Source organism: Plodia interpunctella, chromosome 21 (assembly GCF_027563975.2).
Source record: "Plodia interpunctella isolate USDA-ARS_2022_Savannah chromosome 21, ilPloInte3.2, whole genome shotgun sequence".
Classification (NCBI taxonomy): Eukaryota; Metazoa; Arthropoda; class Insecta; order Lepidoptera; family Pyralidae; genus Plodia; species Plodia interpunctella.
Window position 1 is genome coordinate 348,027 of NC_071314.1, and position 22,721 is coordinate 370,747.

The window sequence follows — 22,721 nt, forward strand, 5'->3', positions numbered from 1 at the left end:
CCGCATCAAAATCCGCTGCGTAATTTAAAACTATACATAGGGACAGACAGCTGGAGCGACTTTGTTTTATATTATGCAAAATCCGCTGCGTAATTCAAAAGGTTTAAGCAGACACAGGGACAGACAGACAGCTGAAAGCGACTTTGTATTATACTATGTAATAATAACAAAGGATTCCACGTTACAATAACAACTTACAATCGCTATCGCTCATGGCTTACGCCTTTAAAACTGGCTCGAAACATTGTTCTAAACATTTAATGGCGTTTTGAATCACAGATTTGTCAATAGCTCTGAGACAATTACTATAGCGATTCTGAAGTAATTGTTTTGTTTCACATGCTTTGATGATGCCATCAAAACTTCGACAATTGAATAGGGTTAAGTCTTCTTCTTCCTTTTCGAGTGAATAACCAACACTGATCAGATTATATTCAAGTTGCCTAAAGGCATCTGTCATGGCTTTTTACTACTACCTACCGCGTTTAGTGGCAAAGTAATCGCATACACACACTAGTGTTTATACGAATGGTACACATACACTATCAACCAGTGTGCAGGTTTCCTCACGATGTCTTAAATTAACACATTTGTCAGATCATTGACACGCAATATCATCCTTGCCGACATCCAGCAATACCAGGTTAGACTAGTCTGTTCACTAGTCTGACACTAGTGAACAGAAAGTCCACCCAATGGCATGCCATGTCAATCGAATTCTATTGGACCAGAGATATAGATAAAGAACTAGACGGCTGGCCCTGGTCGAAGGGACAAACCCAAGAAGTGCTGGCATGATTTATCGTCAGGTGACAACTACGGATGTCGACGACCGTGCGAAGTGCTGACGAAAAAGTAAGAAAACGGACCGGACGGGCTCCGACGCTCGACAGTTGCGGAAGAAACCGGAAAAAACGCTCAGATGAGAGAGATACATAGAAGTTAATAAACTTATTAAAAGTTCGTGTTTAAGAATCCAAGCGATATCCAATTCGAATTTCCCTACCGACTTTTGTTTTAAACCTATTTGAAAATCAATTGCGGCATTCAGAACAGAGAGAAGGCGACTTTGTAAAATATGTAGGCCTAATTTACCGTCCTCAGAGGAAATCATCCCTTGTTTGAAATCCTCTTTACATTAATAGAGGGCCCGGGCAGGACTCAGGAGCTTAGGTATGTTCGCTGCCTGCCCCACAAGGGGTCTTTTTAACCACCGAAGCAAAAAGAGGGGTTATAAGGTTAACGTGTCTATCTGTGTATCTATGTATCTGTCTGTGGCATCGTAGCTCTCAAACAGATGAATCGATTTTCGTTTAGTATTTTTTTTTTGTGTCATAGATAATTTTATCCTGAGTGTTTTAAGCCATGTTTCATGAAAATCGGTTCAGCCGTTCAAAAGTTGTAGCGAAATGGATATTGAAAGTCGGGGGATTTTAAATTTGTCTAACAAATAAACTTGTAATCAATGATATTGTTTCGGACCTAATTCGATCTGTGTCAATAACATTAAACTTATTATTTCAAAATTTTTTATGGTGACGGCAAAAGAGCAAATGGCTCACCATGGTAAGTGGTCACCGCTGCCCAGAAACAACTGCAATACTACGGACATCATACCAAATCGCATCATACTAAACCTTAAAAACCGAAGTACACAGCCCCATGCAGCTTGAAAATCCGTTCTAATCAGTAATGCAGCGCCAATTGAATTAAAATTTATTTATATGTCAGAGTGATAATCATATGGACGCTACAAAACGCAAGTAATACGTATAGAAACACATATATTTAAATATATGTGTTGCTTAGCAGAGTATCGGTGTAGTCGACGACGCGATGAAACAGGAAAGCTTCAGTCACCATTCAAGGCGAGCTTGGATAGACGCGTGCGCGCATTGATAAACTGCTGTTTTCGTGGTGTTCAGATTGTGTAGTTATTTAATGATAAATTAGATTTGTAACAGATAGACTTAGTATTAGTGACAGATAGACTTAGTATAGAACTAAAGAACAATGTATGTGTTAGTAGTAATAATGTGTAGTGTACGACAATATTTGTGATTTTACTTAACAATTCAAATTATAATTATGGCAAATGAACAAAATCGGCGTCCTGATCCGACATATATAACTTCTAGATTTTCTACCAGTCTATCAATAGGTGATTCCATCACCTATTGTTGATGAGAGCAGATAACATTTTGGGGTGAGTGCAAATGAAAGAAACGAAACAAACGAACTCTCGTGACACACTAATTGTGAGTTGCACAGTCAAATTTGACATTGACTTTAACCACCGGGCCCGTGACGTTTAGACAAAATGGCGTACTCTGTGTTTTTTCTGCGCAGGTTAAAGTTAACGTCGAAGTTGACGGTGCAACCCACCCTAAGTTTGAATATCGCTAACTTTTGAACCAGAGTGGAGTTTCGGTTCGATATCACTAATGCATATTCTGTGGCCCAGGTTTTAATGAATTCGTGTAAATAGAGTTTCGACGTTCCGTCGCACCGGACGGGATTACTGCCATTTTATATTTATGAGCGACCCTTGGATTTTCTTGAAAACTCTTAACTTTTTGAAATAGGCTCGCGTTGGATTATTAATTTCATGATTGGTCGGCCCGTAGTCGCCTTGTACGACATCCATGGATATGAGTGAACGAGTTTATTGCAGTAAACATGACTGACTCTCATATTAAGCTTGATCACTGTTGTTTCACGGCAGTTGCGCGCCCGAGGCTCGCGTAAAAAATAAACTCTAAAAATATGGTTCTGGTTTTATGATATGACAAATAATAAAGACCAAGGTCAATCTCAAAAAGATCATTTTCCATCCTGACCAGACCGGAGATCGAAAGTCTACGAAAATCATAAATTTACCTTTTTCTCCTAGACGAGCTTGGAACACAACTTATTTTTTCGAGTATGTCAATTGCTAACACTGGTGTCAGATTTTATTCAAGTCGCCTAAAGGCACGACTTTAACGACTTCCTATCGCGTCTAATGATAAGTAAATGCATGCAAACTAGTACAGTCAACAGCACATCAACCTACCCTAATTCATTGCAAACTCGCCGCTATTACCGCGCCATAGAGTTTCATGCAGGCTAACTTGATGTGATGTTAACTGTACAACATGAGTAATGATATAAAATACTAATTAATTACATATGTCAACGATGACGGTGCGAACTTACGCGGCGGCCGTGAGACCCAGGTGATATTGCATCGATTTCTCGTTAGGGCGTATTTGTCAAAACTGATTGTTTTTCAGTGTCGACAGATATCGGCAATTGTGGAAAAAACCGGTCTTTTTCAATAACGACCAATTACGACAATTCATTATTTGACCACAGCTGGGCATAAGCGAATACTATAAGTGTGAGTTAAACAGTCAACTTTGACCTCGACTTAACCTGCTCGCCACCGTCATTTGGATGAAATGGTATACTTTACGTTTTTTCTGCGCAGGTTAAAGTTAACGTCAAAATTGACTGGTGCAACTCAACCAAAGACACTATAAATGAAACCATAGTGTCACCAAAATCTATTTTATACTATCAAGGTGGCGAACAGGCATACGGCCACCACGGTAAGTGGTCACGGTAGCTTGTGGACGCTCACAACATCTTCAAGGGCTGGCATTGGGCACCTCACTCTCATCCACATCAGCCGCGAACAGCAGCGCTTGCATTGTTGTGTTCCAGTTTGAAGGGTCAGAGAGACAGTGTGATTAAGGTGTAGCTTTTGAGACATTAGTATATGATATTAAATTTGACCTGAAAAAGTGTCTGTGAAGGTCAGATTCAGAATTTCTGAATAAATGATTTGATTTGATCCTAGGACAGACAGGTACATTCTTCTATCGCATAGAAAATTTTAAGATTAATGTGTGTATGCTCATACCAAATTACATCATTTTAGTACTAACAGTTTTTGAGCTAGACCGCGGAGGGTAAGGATTCATTATCTGTTTGACTACGGAACCCAAAAAATGATACTCGTCTCTATGACTCTTTTATAAAAGCGGTTACTTTAAAAAAGGTGTACATACTGTGTTGTATATAAACACTTCCTCGAAGAAGTGGTTCATATTGATTGTATGTGCCCTTGAGGACAGCCTTCAGATCAAGATTATTGATAAGGGCTCCTTCCTATCTGATTTACATAAAAAATGAGCGGCGAATGTAGGTAATCGCTTATTTCTTTCATGGGTCTTATTTCTAAATGCATCTGTTTAAATATTTGTCGAGCAGAGTTCTGTTGTCGTTTATAACGTTTTATAACTAAACCAGTGGCCCTTACCGGCTTCGGTCGGGTTTATATATATATGTGGAGCCCACAAACAGTTTGAGTAGAAACAACGCGACGCGACGCGCGCTCCGTTCAGCGCGCTCCCCACCACCGCGCGAGTTGTGCCGTGATGCGAATTACGTGTGCAGTATCAATGTTGTACTATAAATATATGTAAATATTGTTAAATAAATTATTCTACTTCCATTCTTCTCATTGGCATTTTATTTCGAGTAGTCTAAGCACACTACAATTGGTGACCCCGAAAAAACGATGGCAGACAAGATGATGGAGCACACAGAACAAGCGGTAGCAGAAGTCCGTGAAGATTCAACCCCTAGAAGCAGCAGCGAAACGCAAAACAACTTGCAATTTCAAGTCTTAAGCAAACAAATAGAAAAGCTTACACTTGAGATTGCCGCTCTCAAAGAAGGTCGGTCCAGATTTCGTGGTCGTCAACCCTTTAGAAACCCACGCCAGAACAGATCATCAACCAGATCGAAGTCGAGAAACGGAAGAAAACCAGGTGACCCAGAATGGGAATGCTCGTATCACTATCGCTTCGGTGATAAGGCCAGAAAATGCCAGTCACCCTGCGCTAGGCGACGGTCGGAAAACTAGAAGCAACATCGACGGTGGCGGGCGTTGGTGTTACTAAAGGGAGTAACCGCCTCTGCATCAGGGAGCTGAACACGAAAGAGCGTTTTCTCGTAGACACCGGCGCAGACATATCTGTATTAGCAGCGAAAAACAGAAACCAAACTCCGAGCAACACCTACAAGTTGTACGCAGCGAACAATACGCCGATACGAACCTACGGAGAGAAAACTATAAATCTCAACATAGGCCTTCGTCGCACATACAAATGGACATTCATCGTTGCAGACGTACAGACATCCATACTGGGCGCAGATTTCTTACGAAGTCACAAGTTACTCGTCGATCTACATCAAAAGAAGCTCATAGACAGCGTCACTGATTTGAAGATAGAAGTCATAGAAACAACAAGCAATCAGCCCACAGTATACATCATAGACCAAAATCACATATATCAAGATATCTTAAAAAAATATCCCGAAGTACTACGCCCGATGTCAGTGAAGGAACCAGCAAAACACAGCGTCACACATCACATCGAAACCGCCGGCCCCCCACTCTTCGCCCGGCCTCGACCCCTCCCACCCGACAAGTACAAAGCGGCCAAGATTGAATTTGAGAAAATGATGGAGATGGGTATTTGCCAACCATCCAAAAGTCCATGGGCGAGTCCATTACACGTCGTCACAAAGAAAAATGGCTCACTTCGTGTGTGTGGAGACTACAGAAGACTTAACGCCGTGACTGTACCCGATCGCTACCCCATACCGAGAATTCAAGACTTCACATACAGATTGCACAATAAGAAAATATTTACGAAATTAGATTTAAAAATGGCATATTATTGGATCCCAATTCGAGACGAAGATAAAGCAAAGACAGCCATCATTACACCGTTCGGACTCTTCGAATTCAACTGCATGACGTTTGGCCTACGAAACTCTAGCCAAACATTCCAAAGATTTATGCACGAGGTACTACGAGGCTTGGATGACATCGTCTACTCATTCATCGACGATTTATTAGTATTTTCAAATAATCCGGATGATCACAGAAGGCACGTAGAACTTGTCCTGGAACGCCTAAGTAAATATGGAGTATCGTTAAACATCGAGAAATGTGAATTCGGAAGAAACAAGATTGAATTCCTCGGTTATCAAGTCTCAGTGGAGGGGATAACACCGACCGAAGAGCGCACTCACGCCATCTCTAACTATCCGAAACCAAACACGGTGCAAGATCTTAGAAGATTTCTTGGCATGGTCAACTTCTATCGTGACTGCCTACCTCATCAAGCCGAACATCAACACGAATTAAACAAATACTTACATAACGCCAAGAAGAACGACAAGACACCGATAGTATGGACAACTGAAGCCGAAACAGCTTTCGATATATGCCGACAAAGCGTTCTCGAAGCTACTACGTTATCACATCCAGTACCCGGTGCACCGTTATCTTTGTTGACCGACGCGTCTGACTGCAGTTTGGGCGCAGTGCTACAGCAAAAAGAAAATGAAGTATGGAAACCACTCGCATTTTTCTCGAAGTCAATGAGCGAGACGCAACGGCGATACAGCGTGTACGATCGCGAATTACTAGCTATGTACACCGCTGTCAAACACCTACGACGTCTTATAGAGGGGAGCGAAGTGACCATTTACACCGATCACAAACCTCTAGTAAACGCCTTAACAAGACCGCCGAGCAACAGTGACACACCGAGAAGAGAGAGACAACTACATTATATCAGCCAGTTTTGTTCAAGAATCAAGTTCATACAAGGAGAAAAAAATCTAGCAGCCGATGCCATGTCACGCATAGAAGAAATAGATCTACTCACATGCATAGATTACGAAAAATTATCACAAGAACAGAAAAGAGATATCACCCTACAAGATTTGAAAAATCATCCGAAATTAACTTTTGCCGACACAATTCTGGCAGGCGTCACTCAACCTATCACGTACGAGACATCGACAGGAAAAAATCGACTGTATCTACCACAAGCTTTTCGTTATGCCGCTTTCAAAGCGCAACACGAATTAAGCCATCCAGGAATACGCACGACGAGAAGAATAATGACTTCAAAATATTTTTGGCCGTCTATAAACAAGGACGTCGGAACATGGGCCAAATCCTGCATTGGTTGTCAGCGTGCGAAGATTCATAGACATGTCGTCAGTCCCTTAGGCGAGTTTTCACCGGCAAGAAGATTTGAACATGTACATACAGACATCGTTGGACCTCTACCGATCTCGCAGGGATACCGCTACCTCGTCACAATCATCGATCGCAACACGAACTGGATGGAAGCGATACCGGTCAAAGAAATCACCGCCGAGATTGTTGCTCAAGCAGTCTATGAAGGATGGATATCGAGATTTGGATGTCCTTTACGAATCACCACGGACCAAGGACGGCAATTCGAGTCATCATTGTTCAATGCACTAATGAAGAAATGTGGCATAAGGCGCATAAGAACTACAGCCTATCATCCTCAAGCCAACGGAAAAGTGGAAAGATTCCATCGCACATTGAAGGCGGCATTGATGGCAAGAGAGGCCAGTACAAGGTGGATAGAAGATTTACCTACAGTTTTGCTTGGCATACGCACTGCACTACGTGACGACAACACTAGTCCTGCACTGATGACGTATGGTTCTACGCTACGAGTCCCGTTCGATTTCTTTGTACCTACAAAGTCAAAGAATGAAGACGCCCAATTCATCCGCCAGTTCACAGAAACAATGTCAACTCTATCACCTGTACAGAGAATAATCGCATCGAGTAAGAATCTCTTCGTATATAAGGAATTATCAACATGCAGTCATGTATTCGTCCGCAATGACACTGTGAGAAGCCCCTTGATAGCGCCATATGACGGTCCATACAGAGTGATAGAGCGAAACAACAAATATTTCAAGATTGAATTGCCACTTCGAGCATCCAATATATCCATAGATCGACTCAAACCGGCACACATAATCAAGCAAGATGACGACGTAGCGGCAAACGCGCAACCGAGCCATCCCCACTCCTCGAAACCCGCACCAGCAACGAGTACATCTCAGCGCTCACTATCTGCTCACACGCCGAGTGCGCCGCAACCACGTATTGTCAAGCCGGGAAAACAGGAAACAACAACTATGCCGAAGATATCAAGACATGGAAGAGTAATCAAACCTTGTGTACGCTTCGCTTGAAGGGGGATAATGTGGAGCCCACAAACAGTTTGAGTAGAAACAACGCGACGCGACGCGCGCTCCGTTCAGCGCGCTCCCCACCACCGCGCGAGTTGTGCCGTGATGCGAATTACGTGTGCAGTATCAATGTTGTACTATAAATATATGTAAATATTGTTAAATAAATTATTCTACTTCCATTCTTCTCATTGGCATTTTATTTCGAGTAGTCTAAGCACACTACATATATATAACTACTTTAGATTTATGTTTATATATAACTACCTAAACCTTCCTCAAGAATCAGACTGGTTAAAATTAAAAGCATGTTATTAACAACATGAAAATCCGTGCAGTAATTTTTAAGTTTATCGCGAACAGACAGACGCTTTGTTTTATAATATGCATAGAAATTATATTTAATTCCCCCGGGTTTACATTCATTACTTTTTTTTCTATCTCTACAATTTCAAATCACAATTACATTTATTGATTAATTGTTTATTGTTTAAACTAATTCTACATACTTATTATGGTTTTTATCAAAACAGGTATTCAATTATAAATTGCTGATCTCTCTAACCGACAAGCAAATTTAGTTTTTTTTATCCTATCATTAGATGTTAGAGTGCTTGTACGAAACTAGACTTACTAAAAAATTTAGAATAGTTCTAATTAAAACCAACTACCTATATAAAGTAACCTCTAACCTGCGCCTCTGACAGGCAGACAGACAGGCTGACTGACAGAACCAATTCTAAGAGCGTTTCGTTTCGGTTTCGCCGTACAAAGCGCTTTATCAAAACTTTAAAGTGAACAAAAGAAAGCTCCACTGAGAAAAGCAACAAATAAATTTGAAGCTCCACTTTACGGAACCAGATAAAGCTTCGAAAGCACAATTTGTTTTCGCGCTAATGAAAAATTTCCATCTATTTCCCCTCTGGTTTTTTACGTCATCTGTGTAATTTAAATTAGTAAAAAAGAAAAAAATAATAATATGTTTTTCGTATTTTTGTACTGATTCAGCTGGAATTCTTCACGTATCTTGCTAAATAATGTTCTTAGGTATTTTCTAGGTCTGAAGGTCAGTCGACTCATACATCTTCGAACAAGGTACTTAGGTACCTCTGACAGTCCTTGGTTTGTCACGATTTTGCCTTTTTATAATGATGACAAAAATGGGAATCTAAAGCACGTCTTTAATCCCTTAGTCAAAGTCAAGGTTATAAGAAAAATATTTTATTTGTCGATCCACATTTCAATCTCCAATTCATTAGTCCTTGATTGAATTTACACCACTGCTTGTAAAATATCAGCATCCCAGAAATAGCAAGCTGACATCACAAACACAAAGTTTGTTCTACAAATTTATCTCAGTACAACTTAAAAAAACTTTTGAAGTGACGACAACACCATCGTTCTAGTAGATTGGATAAAGCACACCTGTTATCTGTTACAATGTGGACACAATACCTAAAACCTATTGTCACTTATCGTCTGATTAAGGACATTTTATCGATAACAGATCTATCGATGGTCCCGCATCACTAGGTGCGCGTTTTCGGGAAAATGTTAACTTTAATGAACAGCTGTTTCACCCGACCCTACAAATGCGAGATCATGTTAACAAGGTTATAAAATAGTTTTTTTGTAGTTGTTAGATATATCTTTTTTATTTTAAATTGATATATGAGAACAACATTCAGATATGCCAGTATTAATATGGTGTAATTAATACCTAGATTTTAGACAAACTGTAGGCTATATTTAGCATGTCTGGATTACACTATTTTGGGATAAAGCTTAGTAAATTATAAATACAAGTAGGTACACGCGAACGCATATGGAGTTTTTTTGGACATCTGAAATATTTCAAATATCCTTAATGAAAAAAGAGACCTAATTTCCAAAAAGTAGTTGCAATAATGTACAGAACAAGGCAATTATAGTTCGATTAGCGAAACATTTACTCACGGAACCTCGGCCCCGGTGGAACTGCACGTCCTCCGCCATTGGCTCACACCTGGCACTACCATAACACGAGAAAACCCCACACAACACCAGAAAAACAATTAGAAAACCACCATCATTGAAAAAATAACAGTAAAATTTCGTAATTTTAATGTTTACATTCGGAATTCCGCCGCGCGCGACTATCCCCCTCCAATGATTGGGAGTGACTGGATGCGCGCGCTGGTCGCGTTTCCATGGAAACCTGGAGGTTTACGGCATGTTAGGTGTGATTCGGGAAATTGAAAATGGAACACTGATAGAATTAAGACGCCACAAGGCAAAGGAATTTATTAAACATGCATTCTCATATTTTTTTTTTAAATGGTTTTTTGATATATGGATATTGCATTTACATCGATGGTAGATATAATATTTTTTCGTAAATAAGTAATTTGTTATCCTATACGATAATGCAAACATTACTTTTATCCAACATTTGTTATGTAATTATTCTTCAGATTTTTTGTCGATTACATTAAAGTTTTTCATCTTAATGGGGTTTTATAATTTTTATTAATACGTATTATACAACAAACATATTTTAGAAAACTACACATACTTAGGTATGCTTTCAATTTTAGATGCCATTACAAAAATGTGAAAGCTTAAATTTCACCGCTTAAAAGATTCACAGAACTTTGTACCTACCTAACACTGATAACATTACTTTTATTTGTAAGTTCTAGTATTTCTAACAATGCAAAGACAAAGACAAAGATTATTTATTTGCAAAAACATAAGTTTACATTTTTTTTACAATGTGGTGTTAAAACCGTCCACGGGTATGCAAATTTAAATGGAGAGCACGCTATCATCCCACAAAACAAAATTGAATAAATAAAAGTAACTAAATTAACTAAATAATTATCTTATCTGTTCAAATTATAATAACATTTATCAATCAGCAAGCAACCTGAGGTGCTTTTTAAATAAATTTAAATTCTGTTCTTTAATATGTTGTGGAATTTTGTTATAAATTTTAGGTGCCATACATACAATACTGTTACTGAGTAATGCCGTTTTAAAAGGGTGTAAACATAGTCTATAATTATCCCGATGATTTCTTAACACAACATCACAAAGGCGTGGGAATAAATGAGCATTACATTTAACAAATATTGCAACCTCAAGTATGTAAAGTGAAGGAAGTGTTAGAATTTTGTTGTTTAAAAAGCGGCTGACAACTATCAATACTTTGTAAACCAAACATTGCGCGAATACAATGTTTTTGCATTTTGTAGGCTAAATCCTTGTCTGTAGAATTTCCCCTGAAAATTATTCCGTGTCTCAGAACTGATTCAATTAAACCGTGACGTGCAGTAAGAAGGGATTTCGTGTTTAATTCATTTGATAACATAAATAAAACATACGCGGAACTACAAAGTCTTTTGCACATTACATCTATATAATCTTTTCAGTTTAATTTTGAATCTATTATTATCCCTAGAAATGTAGTCGACGCAACTTCATTCAAAATTTGACCTTGACATTCGACTTTAAAACTTTCTCTATTTTGCGGTCTTTGACTAAAATGCAGTAATTACTTAATACATATAATAAAACAGTAAAAAGTTTTGTCTGTACTGTAAAATTGTGTCACTTTTATGAAATTCTATGAACATAATTGGTATAAAATTAAATAAAAAGTCTATTAAACCAAACATTTACATAATTGAGTGTTTTGAAAGTCAATTTTATGTAAAACATAAAGTAAATATTCCTATTTCACGGTCAGTCACGCTTTCTTTTCTTGACGGAGGATATTTATACAATCGATGCCATCATTGGCAAAATCAATGACTTTCTTGAAATTGACAAATATTTTTTTTATTTTATCGATCACTGCTGGTATATCGATCAGACGTGCGTGAGTTTCTCGATTCTTTCCATCCAGCATCTCAATTATCGTTTTGTATTCATTTTCTAAATCGCTTATCATTTGTTCTTTATATATTTTCTTATTATCTGCTCCTTGTATTACTTTTTGCTCAGAATTTACTCTATTTAAAGACTTGTTCATCATGAATGTTGTATCGATTCTTCGATTAACAGTTTTATCATCGGGGATATCGATTATATTTTCCGTTACTTCATACTGAGGTTTATTTTTCACTATCATTTTTTGTGTAGTTGTCTTTTTTGGTGGAGGTTTGGTTGTAACTTCGTTAGTGTAGTCTTCATAACTGTAGTAATCGTAGTGATGTGGGGCGTGTCTATGGTATGCTGTAGACAATTCAATGCAGAGAAGAACCTGTAACAAATTAGGTGATTTTTTATAAACTAGCATCTGTGTGTGCTTCATCCGTGTGAATTTATTTTTAAGTAACTTAAAGACCCGTTTCTTGATTGAAATATCGCTATTGTAGTGATAGTATGACAAATATTCTTGGAGACTGAATTCATATCTGTTTATTTCATAACAAAATGTTACACTGTATCAAGCAAAACTACGAAACTGTTGTTGATGAAATTTAGCGGATAAATAATTCAACATAAACTCAAACGAAAATTTGTTTGAACAAAATCGATCAAGCAGTTTACACCAAATATGGGATAATTTATATATTTACATACTTAGGAATCTGTATAAAGCGTTTCAAATATAGAATTAAACTTCACCCTTTTTCATTAGGGCCTGTGATTATGCCTACCTATTAATATATAATTAGCCTTATACTGGTTCGGGACTGATCCATTTTATCTTATTACCACAAAACTATACAAATTCTACATCTTATACAGACCACTCAGCTGGTTCGTAACATCTTATTGGTTGCTAAGAATAACGAAAAAAACATAACAAAAACTTACAACGAAAATCTTACACTCCATCGTTTCACTGACCAAGGTTAATTGGGTGAAGTTTTTATTTAACTGTACGGTCAACTTAAGGGAGTCAAATGTGACAAAGAACTGATGATTAAAAGCCTTTTACTGTCTTTTTATAACACTTTTTCTGAATCATTCGAGTGAGTAACCGGTCAAAAGTGTTTGCGGTTATCCCGTAGATATTATGAATAATTTGGCAGGGAATATACGGAAAACTTTGACATTTTCTGTGGTACAGGAAATGTCAGACACTAATAATATTAGGTAAATCTCATTAGGGTTTTTCGTCTCTTTTACTTTTGTCCCAAGGTCAATTCTAATTCTGCATCTCGTCAATATGGTTATGTGCAGTGGCTGTTTCGTGCGTCATTCTTCATAGTCTATTGAGATAACTCTCTCCCTTTCATCTGAGCGTTATATACTATCTACTTCATGATCTGCTTTACTACCTTTTCTCATACGGCCTCCTTCATCAAGTCTGAACTTCATGTGATTGCCTGTTCTGCTAGGATCAAGTGGATATAAAGCATTAGCTAAACATTTGCAACAAATGCTGGTCTTTGCATCAGCTTCGGAGCATTCATAGAGATGGTTTTACGGACATGAAGTCTGCCGCGAATCGATCCTCTGTGGAGAACGTTTCAAGTCATAAAATCATTTACGTCATACCATAACTTTCTCATTGGATACGAAATGTTTTAGTATGGTTTCCAGGCTGGATTCCTTGTCAAGTTTTTACCAATGTATCTCTGTAGTGAGCTTGTAGTGAGCTCTGATTTACCCATGTTAAACTTATAATATCTTTTACACATGTTAAACTTATAATATCTTTCTTCTTTGAGTTTGCAGTTAAAACACAAACATTATCTCCTCAACATTCAAACGTTGTCTGTGTAATTTAATGGAAACCTCTTCTGGCGTCATTTGTCAAATTCAAATTCAAATTCAAATCATTTATTCAGAAATTAGACCTTCACAGGCACTTTTTCTAGTCAATCTTTAAATTTATAGTTATTTCTCACAAGCTAGAAACTACTGGCATTTCGGAACGACCACTGCTGAGAAGAAATGCCGAAAGAAACTCATTTGAACAGTGTTGGTCCCTATCATGCCAGATCGGCTTACCATTATTGTTTCTTAAAAATTTTTTTTTTCTTTCTAATAATATATAAAAGTACATAATGTACATAGTCAAAAGGTATATCAAAACAGGTTATGATTGTGATCCGAGTGCTGATTGTGGCTGATTGTCTCCGTTACGATTTTAAAACTTACTTTCTACCGGTCGCCGATCGTCCAATTTGTTGGTCCAACTGATTGGATTGAAGCTTTGCGAAGCGGAATGAGGTGATCTCCTCTTATATCGAGGCATTGTTTTGATTGTCTTAGGTTTTATTCTTTTTCCAGACTGCAAAATGATTATCTTTTAGAGTGTATGTTATCGATATAAGCAGAAAGCGGATAGTTTGTGAAGTATTTTACTTTGTATTTTGTTATTAATTTTAATATTTCTATAATTAATAAAGTGTAAAAGAAGTTTTTCGTGAATCCATAGAAGTACCTACTTTACTTACTTAGCTGGCTCGAAGATCCAAGGTGAACTTTGGCCTATGATATTAGAATTTTTCAGTCATATCCCGTGCCACTTCTTGCCATAGACGTAAAAAAAAATCTATGTGGAAATTATAGAACTAATATTAAACATCGAAACAGTAAATTTCATTTACTGGCCCAAGCCAAAATTGTATAAAAACAATCTCTTAATATTATTTGTATTGTGCGTTGAATAAATAAAGACACCATAACCACATTGAAGCAGCTATGTTCGATTATGTCAATATAAATCTTTATTAGAGTAGTTAATGGCAATGTATATTGTTGTCTTAAACCTAGTACGAGTACACCAAGGGCTGCAGGTATCTGATCTCTGAAGACAGCTTGGACTCGTCTTTCGCCAGCTCGGCCACCATCTCCCTCGCTCTGTTGTTGGCGTACTGGTGCTCGCAGTCGTTCCTCTCCAGCATCTTGGACAATGCCAGGCTGAGCTGGGCCCTAGCGCCTCCACTTGAAGACCCAACGAGGGTCTGCATCACGGCTGGGGAGAAACCCTGAAGACAAGAGGTTTTCTACTTTATATTCTCATAGTAATAGTAGATTGTTTTTGGTGGTACCGCCGTGGAAGTGGATCACTCCATATCCTCTCCTGGATGTAGTAGACAAGGCGACTATATATTGGTATCTGATAGGCAACAATAGATGCCCAAGGGGTGTTGACATCGGGCTGGACCGGTTATAACCGGCCAACTTGGTATTGAAAAAGTAATCAGTGCAAATGTGGATGCAATTTCTTCCTTTGGGTAGAAAGTGTAAGAATTAAACAGAACCAAATTACAGCTAGGTATGTCATTAACAAGGTATTTTTTGTTAATGTATCCCTTCATCTTGTACGATTTCCATTTTGTTTGAGGATGATTGGATTCCCATTTGATTGGAGGATGTAGAGTAATATAGGACAAATCACACAGATTGGGTTAGTCCCAAAGTAAGTGTGATATGGTGAAGTAGACCTATTACAGGGCACACTCAGCACTGGTGGTTCTCAGAGAGTTTCGACCGTACTGTCATTACGATCCGTCAATTTTCTCGAGGAAGGAAATCATTTCCAAAATCAATCATTTCACAAAATTATATTATCACAATACAGATTAATTATTGTATAGTCAGATTGTAAAAATAATTATTGTCTTTTTTAAAACTTTATTTAATTGAAATGACCGCGCGACCGTAGTGATCGAAACGCTCTGATAAATACCTACCCACTACGTAAAGCTACTAATATAACCTTTTGTGCCAATGAAGTGCTCATAAGTCACAAATTAACATCAAAGTAATTTTCGTCTGCGCAATATTTTGCGTAAAAACAGGAATATATATCAACCGGAATAGACCTGTTTGCTATTATAATGAAATGTTAATGAATTGCCCTTAAAGTAAGCTCTTCAAATTCAGGGAAAACCTCAAATTGGGGTTCGTTCATAAATTTTAATTAGAATAATGAATTCAATCGAGGCGTGTGGTGTCTGCATCAATTTAGGAACAACCGTCGAAGGTTTAATATTTTCTGGTGCGTTGCTAGTAATAACCGCAAAATGGTTTAACAAATTTGAATAATTTTCTGGGAATTTGAGTACATTGCAACATTGTACATTGAGTACATCACAAATATCTTGCAGTTTTGTTATCATCATATCAGATTGAATCCGGTCGAAAAAATATTTTGTTTTGAACATTATATATTCTTAGCAATTAGTTACTACTAATTGTTAAGACTCTGTAGTGGATTTATTACGAGTATATAGGATTACTTTCAGGTATGCAGCAGGTTGTAAATTTACAGTTGAATCTTCAAAATTTCAAGGCCAGATTTTTACACTGACACAGTGCTTCGCATCACAGCCCCGGATGAATGGGAACACTTGAGGATGGAAGAGAGAAGTATACTTACGCCAAAATCATTCAACTTCTGCCTCTTAGCTTCTCTACTCAGCAGATCATACAACAGCAAAAGTCTTAAATTGGAAGAGGACATGGAAGCTTTGTTGCCAGTCAAGGGGCCAGCTCTCGCGTCTCCGAACACGTCGACCAGCCGCTCGTCGTCTGGGTCCCGCGCCATCTTGATCATGTCGCGGACGGTCTCTGACAGATACTGGAGGTTCTCATCGCCGTCTTCGGATCTGAAATGTCGTATTTGATTAATTAAGATTATATATTGTAAATTATGAAAATTTATCTAAGGTTGAAAATAAAAAGAATTTTAGTAGTCCTAGAAAACGTTGAAGTCAAAAGACGAAAAGCAGATTGTCCGATTTTTTGAAACCCGGATGTTCTCTTGCTGCCGACTGGCCAGAAGTGGCGCCGGTATAAAAATGAGAGGAAAATTCTAATATCGGAGGCCAAGATCTTCTTTTGAGCTGTTGCTGAGTTGCTTAGCCAGCATAGTCATTAGAATTAAGTCATTAGAATGTTAAGGATTCAAAAGAACCCAATCAGAAACGGGAAAATTTTAGAAGAATTGATTACAGTCAAACATTGATTACAACAAAGATATGCAAAAGCTAATTGCCTGGAGAGTTTCTCTCTCTTATAGAAACGATTCCTACATCGTCAGCTATGTGGAGTTGGAGCACAGGGTTTACTTCTATTTCTTCTCCACGTCGCACAATCTTCGGCATACACATGCCAACATTGCCAACTAAGGGTTTATCAGACCATTGGCAAGCATATCATCCTGGACTTATTGGGTTTGCCCCTTCTGCCAGACGGAAGCAGCATAGCCAAACAAATTTGTTCCCTACCAAAAATTACCTGGATACTTTATCACTCGGGAAATGCGGAGGCAACAACGGCGGATCCTCAGGATTAGGCTCCACCAGAGGGCTGACTTCTTCCTCGTGTATCGACAGCAGCGGTTCCTCTGTTCTTCTCTCCAGAGGTTCTATGACTGTGTACTGGGAGTTACTCTCCAGAGGCAATAGGACGAACCTCTGAGGGCTCTTGGGGAGGATCCTGTCGATCGGAGGGAAGTTAGGTGCAAAGAGACCAGGCTTGTGGTGGGCTGTCGTTTGGTCCTGTCTGAAATTGGTGAAATAGACTTGATAAAATTATAAGGTTAAGTAATGATTGTCGATTAAGTTTTTTTTAATGATAGTAAATGGATTTAGATGAATGAGGCTGGATTTTGAAATTCATTTATAAAGTTTATTATAAACATGATCATGATATAGGTACATTCTTTGGTTCATATAAAACGAAAAATACTTGATGAACTTTATTGTTAAAAAGAATATTAAAAATGTTAGTCCTTTTTTGTTAGGATAAGCATTAAAGTATGTAATTAAATTATTCGCAATTTTTTAAGAAGGAGAGGAGAAGAAAAACTAAAAGAAAACTTCAAATGTTTGAGATACCAAAAAAATACAAAAAAAGATCTACGCCCAAACGTGCTTTCGGTAATGAGTGCTTTTGTTAACTATAGACACACCCGGCTAAACAGTAAGAAAAGGAAAACTAGAGAAGAAAGAAAAGGATAGAAGATCACCTCCACCCATATCTCATGAACCATCCGCTCCCAAAGCCCGGGAAGGCAGGGTAGTAGCTATCCAGGTACGCCACGTACGGTCTGCTGGTCGTGGTTGGTCGCTTGGTGGTCGGCTGTGGGTCGTCTTTTACTTCAAACGCCATCTGGTCCGTGAGATGAGCTATCACTTGCATGGCCACGGGAAGATAGGAGTCTGAGAGCTTGACGTACTGTTGGGCTGTTCGAACCTGAAATATGAGGAGAAATATATGAAACTAGATATTGCCCGGGGCTTCGCTCCGGTGGGAATTTTGAAATAAAATATATAACCTATAACAATCTTGGATAATGTACCTTTCTAATGAAGAAAGAATTTTTGAAATCGATTGGATAGTTTCAGAGATTACCCGCCTCAAACATACAAACTCACAAACGCTTACCTCTTTATAATAATAGTATAGATTCAAGGAGTCCTATACCCAGTAGTGGGTCACGGAGGCCTGCAGATAATGATCATGAAAATTAAAACCAAATAAAATACCCACGCGGTGAAGTTTGTTGCGCCGCTACTTTTTCACTTGCGCTTTAGTTTTAAGTAAAATTTTGACGTCAATAAGTGCCTATCATTCTATTATATATCATAGTGCATAGTACCCAGAAGTCTAGCAAAATTCTCTCTTTGAATAGCCAAATTTATACGTTAGTCACCTTAGTCTCTAGGACACTAGAGGTAGGTAATTAGCCGTTGGGAAATTTCTTTCTAGAGATTTTTCGCATCCGCAAGGTCTTAAGGTCTCCACAGCAAAAGAGGCAATTATATTCGATTCTCTTAAAGACGTATATATTAAGGTCCCTTGTCCCAATATTATTATCACACATTTAAAAAAAATTGTAGGGCGTCCCTAATGAATTACCTAATGGAAAATCTGTAATGGGACGAGCGATTAAGGTCACAGCTAAGGAAATTATTGCTTTCCGAGAAAACAAATTATGCTGTTAATATATTATATACTACTACTACTAAAATATAATTAATGTATCATAGATTTTTGTAACTTCATATCGACAGCAAAAAATATATCTCATGTTATCTAGTCACTTGCAAAATAGTGTTACTTCTATAAATTTTCGAAACAATAATATTTTTCTCCCTTTCGTACTCTCGTATTTCCGGTTACATTCGCGGCTATGAGGCTTCGAAGCCCGGGATCACCAATAAATTAAAATTTTCAACCAGCCTGACGTAGCAAATGTGTTGAAAGGAAATTAGCAACGCATGACAATTCCTTTGTTATCTTACACGGATAGTGTAAACTCGTGAATTATTCAAAACTAAAAAGATTTTAAATGCGTTAAACAGTTGCGGTTTGTGGTTCCGCCCTAGAATAGGACATATATTCATACAATGCAAGTACAACAAAAGTAAGCACATAAACTTTATTGAACCAAAATCACAATAGACGTGTACGCTTCATATAAAAATTTGTAGGTACATGAAGTACCTGATACATGAAGTCTTTTTTTGTTGAATCCCTCGAAGATTCCCCCATATTCCTGAAAATACACATCTTACGAGAGAACACCCGCTCTTAGATCTCTAGTTGTCTCGACGAGACGCGCTGAGATTTCCGTCAAAAATTTCTTTGACAGAAGGCCACTGCGATTGGTCCCAACTGCGAAGGGTACAAGGTCAGGTAGACCCGAGTATTTACGCTTGCTCTTACTTATTTCGGCAGCACAGGCAGCTGTTCCACCACGTTCTGAGGTGAAAGGCAAGAGGCTAACATAACATACACTTGACATAACATAAACTTACATACCAAAGTTAGCTGTGTTAGCTGCAATATCACCAATAGAAAAACCACGTGTCGAAGCATTGTTCAAATCTGAAAAACCATCGATATTTGCCTTGATTTGGTAATATAATTACAAATAATGATATTATAAAGTGGTTTGTGGTTTTGCATAAGTTGAACTATTCATATTTATTAATTTACTGGCTTTTGCCCGTGGCATCGCCCGCGTTATTACGTACGTCGGCTCATAAATTATTTATAATAATATATCATTCTATTTCTCATTTATCATTATTGTCAATATCTCGTGTTCAAAGCAACGTATCGCGATAAAACCTATACCAGATTTTAAGTTAGACAATCTGCTATACAAGTGTGAATTTTTGTCCGTCTGTCTGTTTGCTCATCACGCAAATATACCGCATTTGCGTGATGCGCGAACAAACAGACAGACAGACAAAAATTAAAAAAAAATGTTTTGGCTTCTATTAGTCTCATAAATTTCTCAAAATTCACAGTTTAAATATATGCACATATGATAAAATTGATTGATTTTGACTAAAACATACTGAACATAGTAAACAAGTAAATCCCGTAGACATCACTAGTCAGCCCGCTTGCTATAACGGTCCGGAATCTAGTTTGAAGCCGGTACTGCAGCTTGGGTTGTTCATGTACTATTGTTTTGAACGTCTACTTAGATTATAGAGGTTGAGTAGGTAGAATGCTTATGATCTAGTTGCCCCAAGTTAGTTTCCTTTTTGACCCTCGACGCAAAACGAGGGGTGTTATAAGTTTAACGTGTCTGTCTGTGCCTTCGTAGCTCCCAAACGGATGAACCGATTTTCGTAAAGTTTTTTTGTGTATCATAGATAATTTTATCCCGAGTGTTCTTGGCCATGTTACATGAAAATCGGTTCAGCCGTTCGAAAGTTGTAGCGAAATGAATATTGAAAGTCGGGGGTTTTTTAATTTGTCTAACAAATAAACTTGAAGATACTGTATTTAGACATTATGACTTGCATGTGCAGAGCCCAGAGTAGAGTAACTCGAAGTCGATTTTATTTATTTGATTTACTGACGGCTCGTCCCGGCTTCGCTCCGGTAAAACCATAAAGTATACACTAAACCTTGCTCAGGAAAAACAGTATCTATTTGTGACGTTGTTTTTGAGTTTATCACTTTATTGCGGACAGGGGAATTAATTATTGAATAATGTGTTCGTATGTTTTAAGCAAATTTACAAACGAAACAGTTAAGTTATATTTTTGTGACGGACAAAAGACTTTTTTTTCCGAAAAATTTGAAAAAAAAAATGATGAAGCGAACTTTGCACGAGATTCGGGCCCCTGGACCCTCAGATAAGCTTCACTAAGGGGGAGTATTAAATAAAATCTCTCCTAAAAAAGGACTTATATATTATTTTAGTCCACTCCTTTATATTTGTAAACAATAAAATAAAAGGTTTAACCCAAAATTAAAAAGGTCTTAAAGTGTAACGACCCGACCCTAACCACAAAGTTTTCCTTCTCATAAACTTTATAGGCTCTAAACTGGCCGTTAAAATAAAAACGTGTAGCAATAAGGGATTTATGGGTCGGAGGGCCCCAAGAATTTATATGTGTGAGAGAAAATTGTATTTTGGAGTGACGACACTTCACGTCAAATTTTATATTATAGTAGCAGCCCGACCCGGATTCGCTCGGATAAAACTATAATAAAACTTTCACAGAAATCACCAATATAAATAATCAGATTTAATTACTAATTCATTAAAAGTACCTTATCCCGTCTGTCTGTGTAATTTCTGTAATTTCTCAAAAAGCTACAAACTACAAGCATTTCGGAACTACCACTGCTAAGAAGAAATGCCGAATGAAACTCATTTGAACAGTGTTGGTCCCAATTCCCTATATCTATTGGTGAAAACTGTACAAAGATCTGTCTGGTAGTTTATGAGCTTAACGCGTACACAGACAGCTTTTTTTTAAATACGTAAGGTTTTTCCTTAACCGAAAAATACATTAGAATGGAACATAGGTAATGATTTTGTTATGATCATTAAATATGGACCCTATATAGAGACACAACGCATTATAATGACTATTTAATTAGCGTGTTTATTTCATGAGATATAGTTAAATATTTACGTTAAGAGTAAATAAAATTGTTAAAAAAATTAAAAATCTTGGTCTCTTCCAACTAAATTTAGGATATTTGCCCTTTTAGTTATCTCCATTCATTTGTAATAAAAACATCGAATGAATAGGACACTGCACTGTACTATTGAAAAAGAATTAAAAAACTTTTAAATTAATCAGTATAATTAAAGTTACTTAGAGAAAAAGAACAGGTGAAAAAAACTAAAAAAAATAATATAAAACTCACCTTTCGATTCCGAATTAAAAAACTAAAAAAATCAAATTTGGAACACACGTGTGTGCGGTGCGCGCGCGCCGGCTCACTGCTCAGCATCCCTAGAGGATACTGACCCGAGGATCTATATAGAGATGATTGTGCGACACGAAACCTGTTTCTAATGATCGTGACCTGCGAAAAATGTATTTTCATTGTTTTACATTTGAGGTACATATTTATTCATTTTATAAAGAAGCACTATTACAAATATCTAATACCAATTTCGGATCTTTCTTACTTTCACTACCAGGCATCCAGACGCTGGAGTCAACAGGAGTTGCATCTTCCTAAACTTTGGCCTTATTAAATAAACTGTCAACACAAATCTTTGTTTCTTTTTCTTTCGACTAATTTAAGTATTTAATAAACTTCAGTAAATCATTTTTTATTTCCTCTGTTTTATTATGTAATAAATATTTTATGTATAAGTTATATTATGTAGGAAATAATTTTTATAGTACTTGCAAACAAGCAAATCCTATAAAAATATAGTTATCAGTTCACATGCACAT

The 22,721-nt window shown here is 37.5% G+C and overlaps 3 protein-coding genes across 4 annotated transcripts in view; 1 reads left to right on the forward strand and 2 right to left on the reverse strand.

Moving 5' to 3' along the window:
* Nucleotides 1–10,238, reverse strand: part of LOC128678981 (calcium/calmodulin-dependent protein kinase kinase 1) — a 118,179-nt gene extending 107,941 nt beyond the window's left edge. Inside the window, exon 1 of the mRNA XM_053760905.1 lies at nucleotides 10,051–10,238. Coding sequence (XP_053616880.1) covers nucleotides 10,051–10,089 — 39 coding nt within the window. The 5' untranslated portion in view covers nucleotides 10,090–10,238. The remainder of the gene's footprint in view (nucleotides 1–10,050) is intronic.
* Jhbp12 (Juvenile hormone binding protein 12) overlaps nucleotides 1–22,721 on the forward strand; it is an 82,862-nt gene that overhangs the window by 22,982 nt on the left and 37,159 nt on the right. The window lies entirely within an intron of this gene.
* On the reverse strand, nucleotides 10,585–22,280 carry LOC128678996 (uncharacterized). 2 transcript variants are annotated; one of them, XM_053760925.1, is made up of 7 exons: nucleotides 22,180–22,280; nucleotides 19,816–19,881; nucleotides 18,095–18,243; nucleotides 17,284–17,550; nucleotides 16,424–16,652; nucleotides 14,493–15,026; nucleotides 10,585–12,340 (listed from the first exon to the last, which is right to left on the reverse strand). In XM_053760925.1, exons 2-6 carry the CDS (start codon nucleotides 19,870–19,872, stop codon nucleotides 14,808–14,810), a joined length of 921 nt encoding a protein of 306 aa, XP_053616900.1. In that variant the 5' UTR covers nucleotides 19,873–19,881; nucleotides 22,180–22,280; the 3' UTR covers nucleotides 10,585–12,340; nucleotides 14,493–14,807. The 2 variants fall into 2 exon arrangements, with proteins under 2 accessions (XP_053616900.1, XP_053616899.1); XM_053760924.1 differs by having other exon boundaries at nucleotides 18,017–18,243.

Bases quoted from the DNA above. Each gene is read 5' to 3' on its own strand.
- LOC128678996 (XM_053760924.1), bottom strand. From the start codon at position 19,872: ATGCTTCGACACGTGGTTTTTCTATTGGTGATATTGCAGCTAACACAG. The intron at 17,551-18,016 runs GTGATCTTCTAT...CACCAATTTCAG, and splicing joins TTCATGAGATATGGGTGGAG to ACAGGACCAAACGACAGCCC. The intron at 15,027-16,423 runs GTAAGTATACTT...TCTTGTCTTCAG, and splicing joins AGAAGTTGAATGATTTTGGC to GGTTTCTCCCCAGCCGTGAT.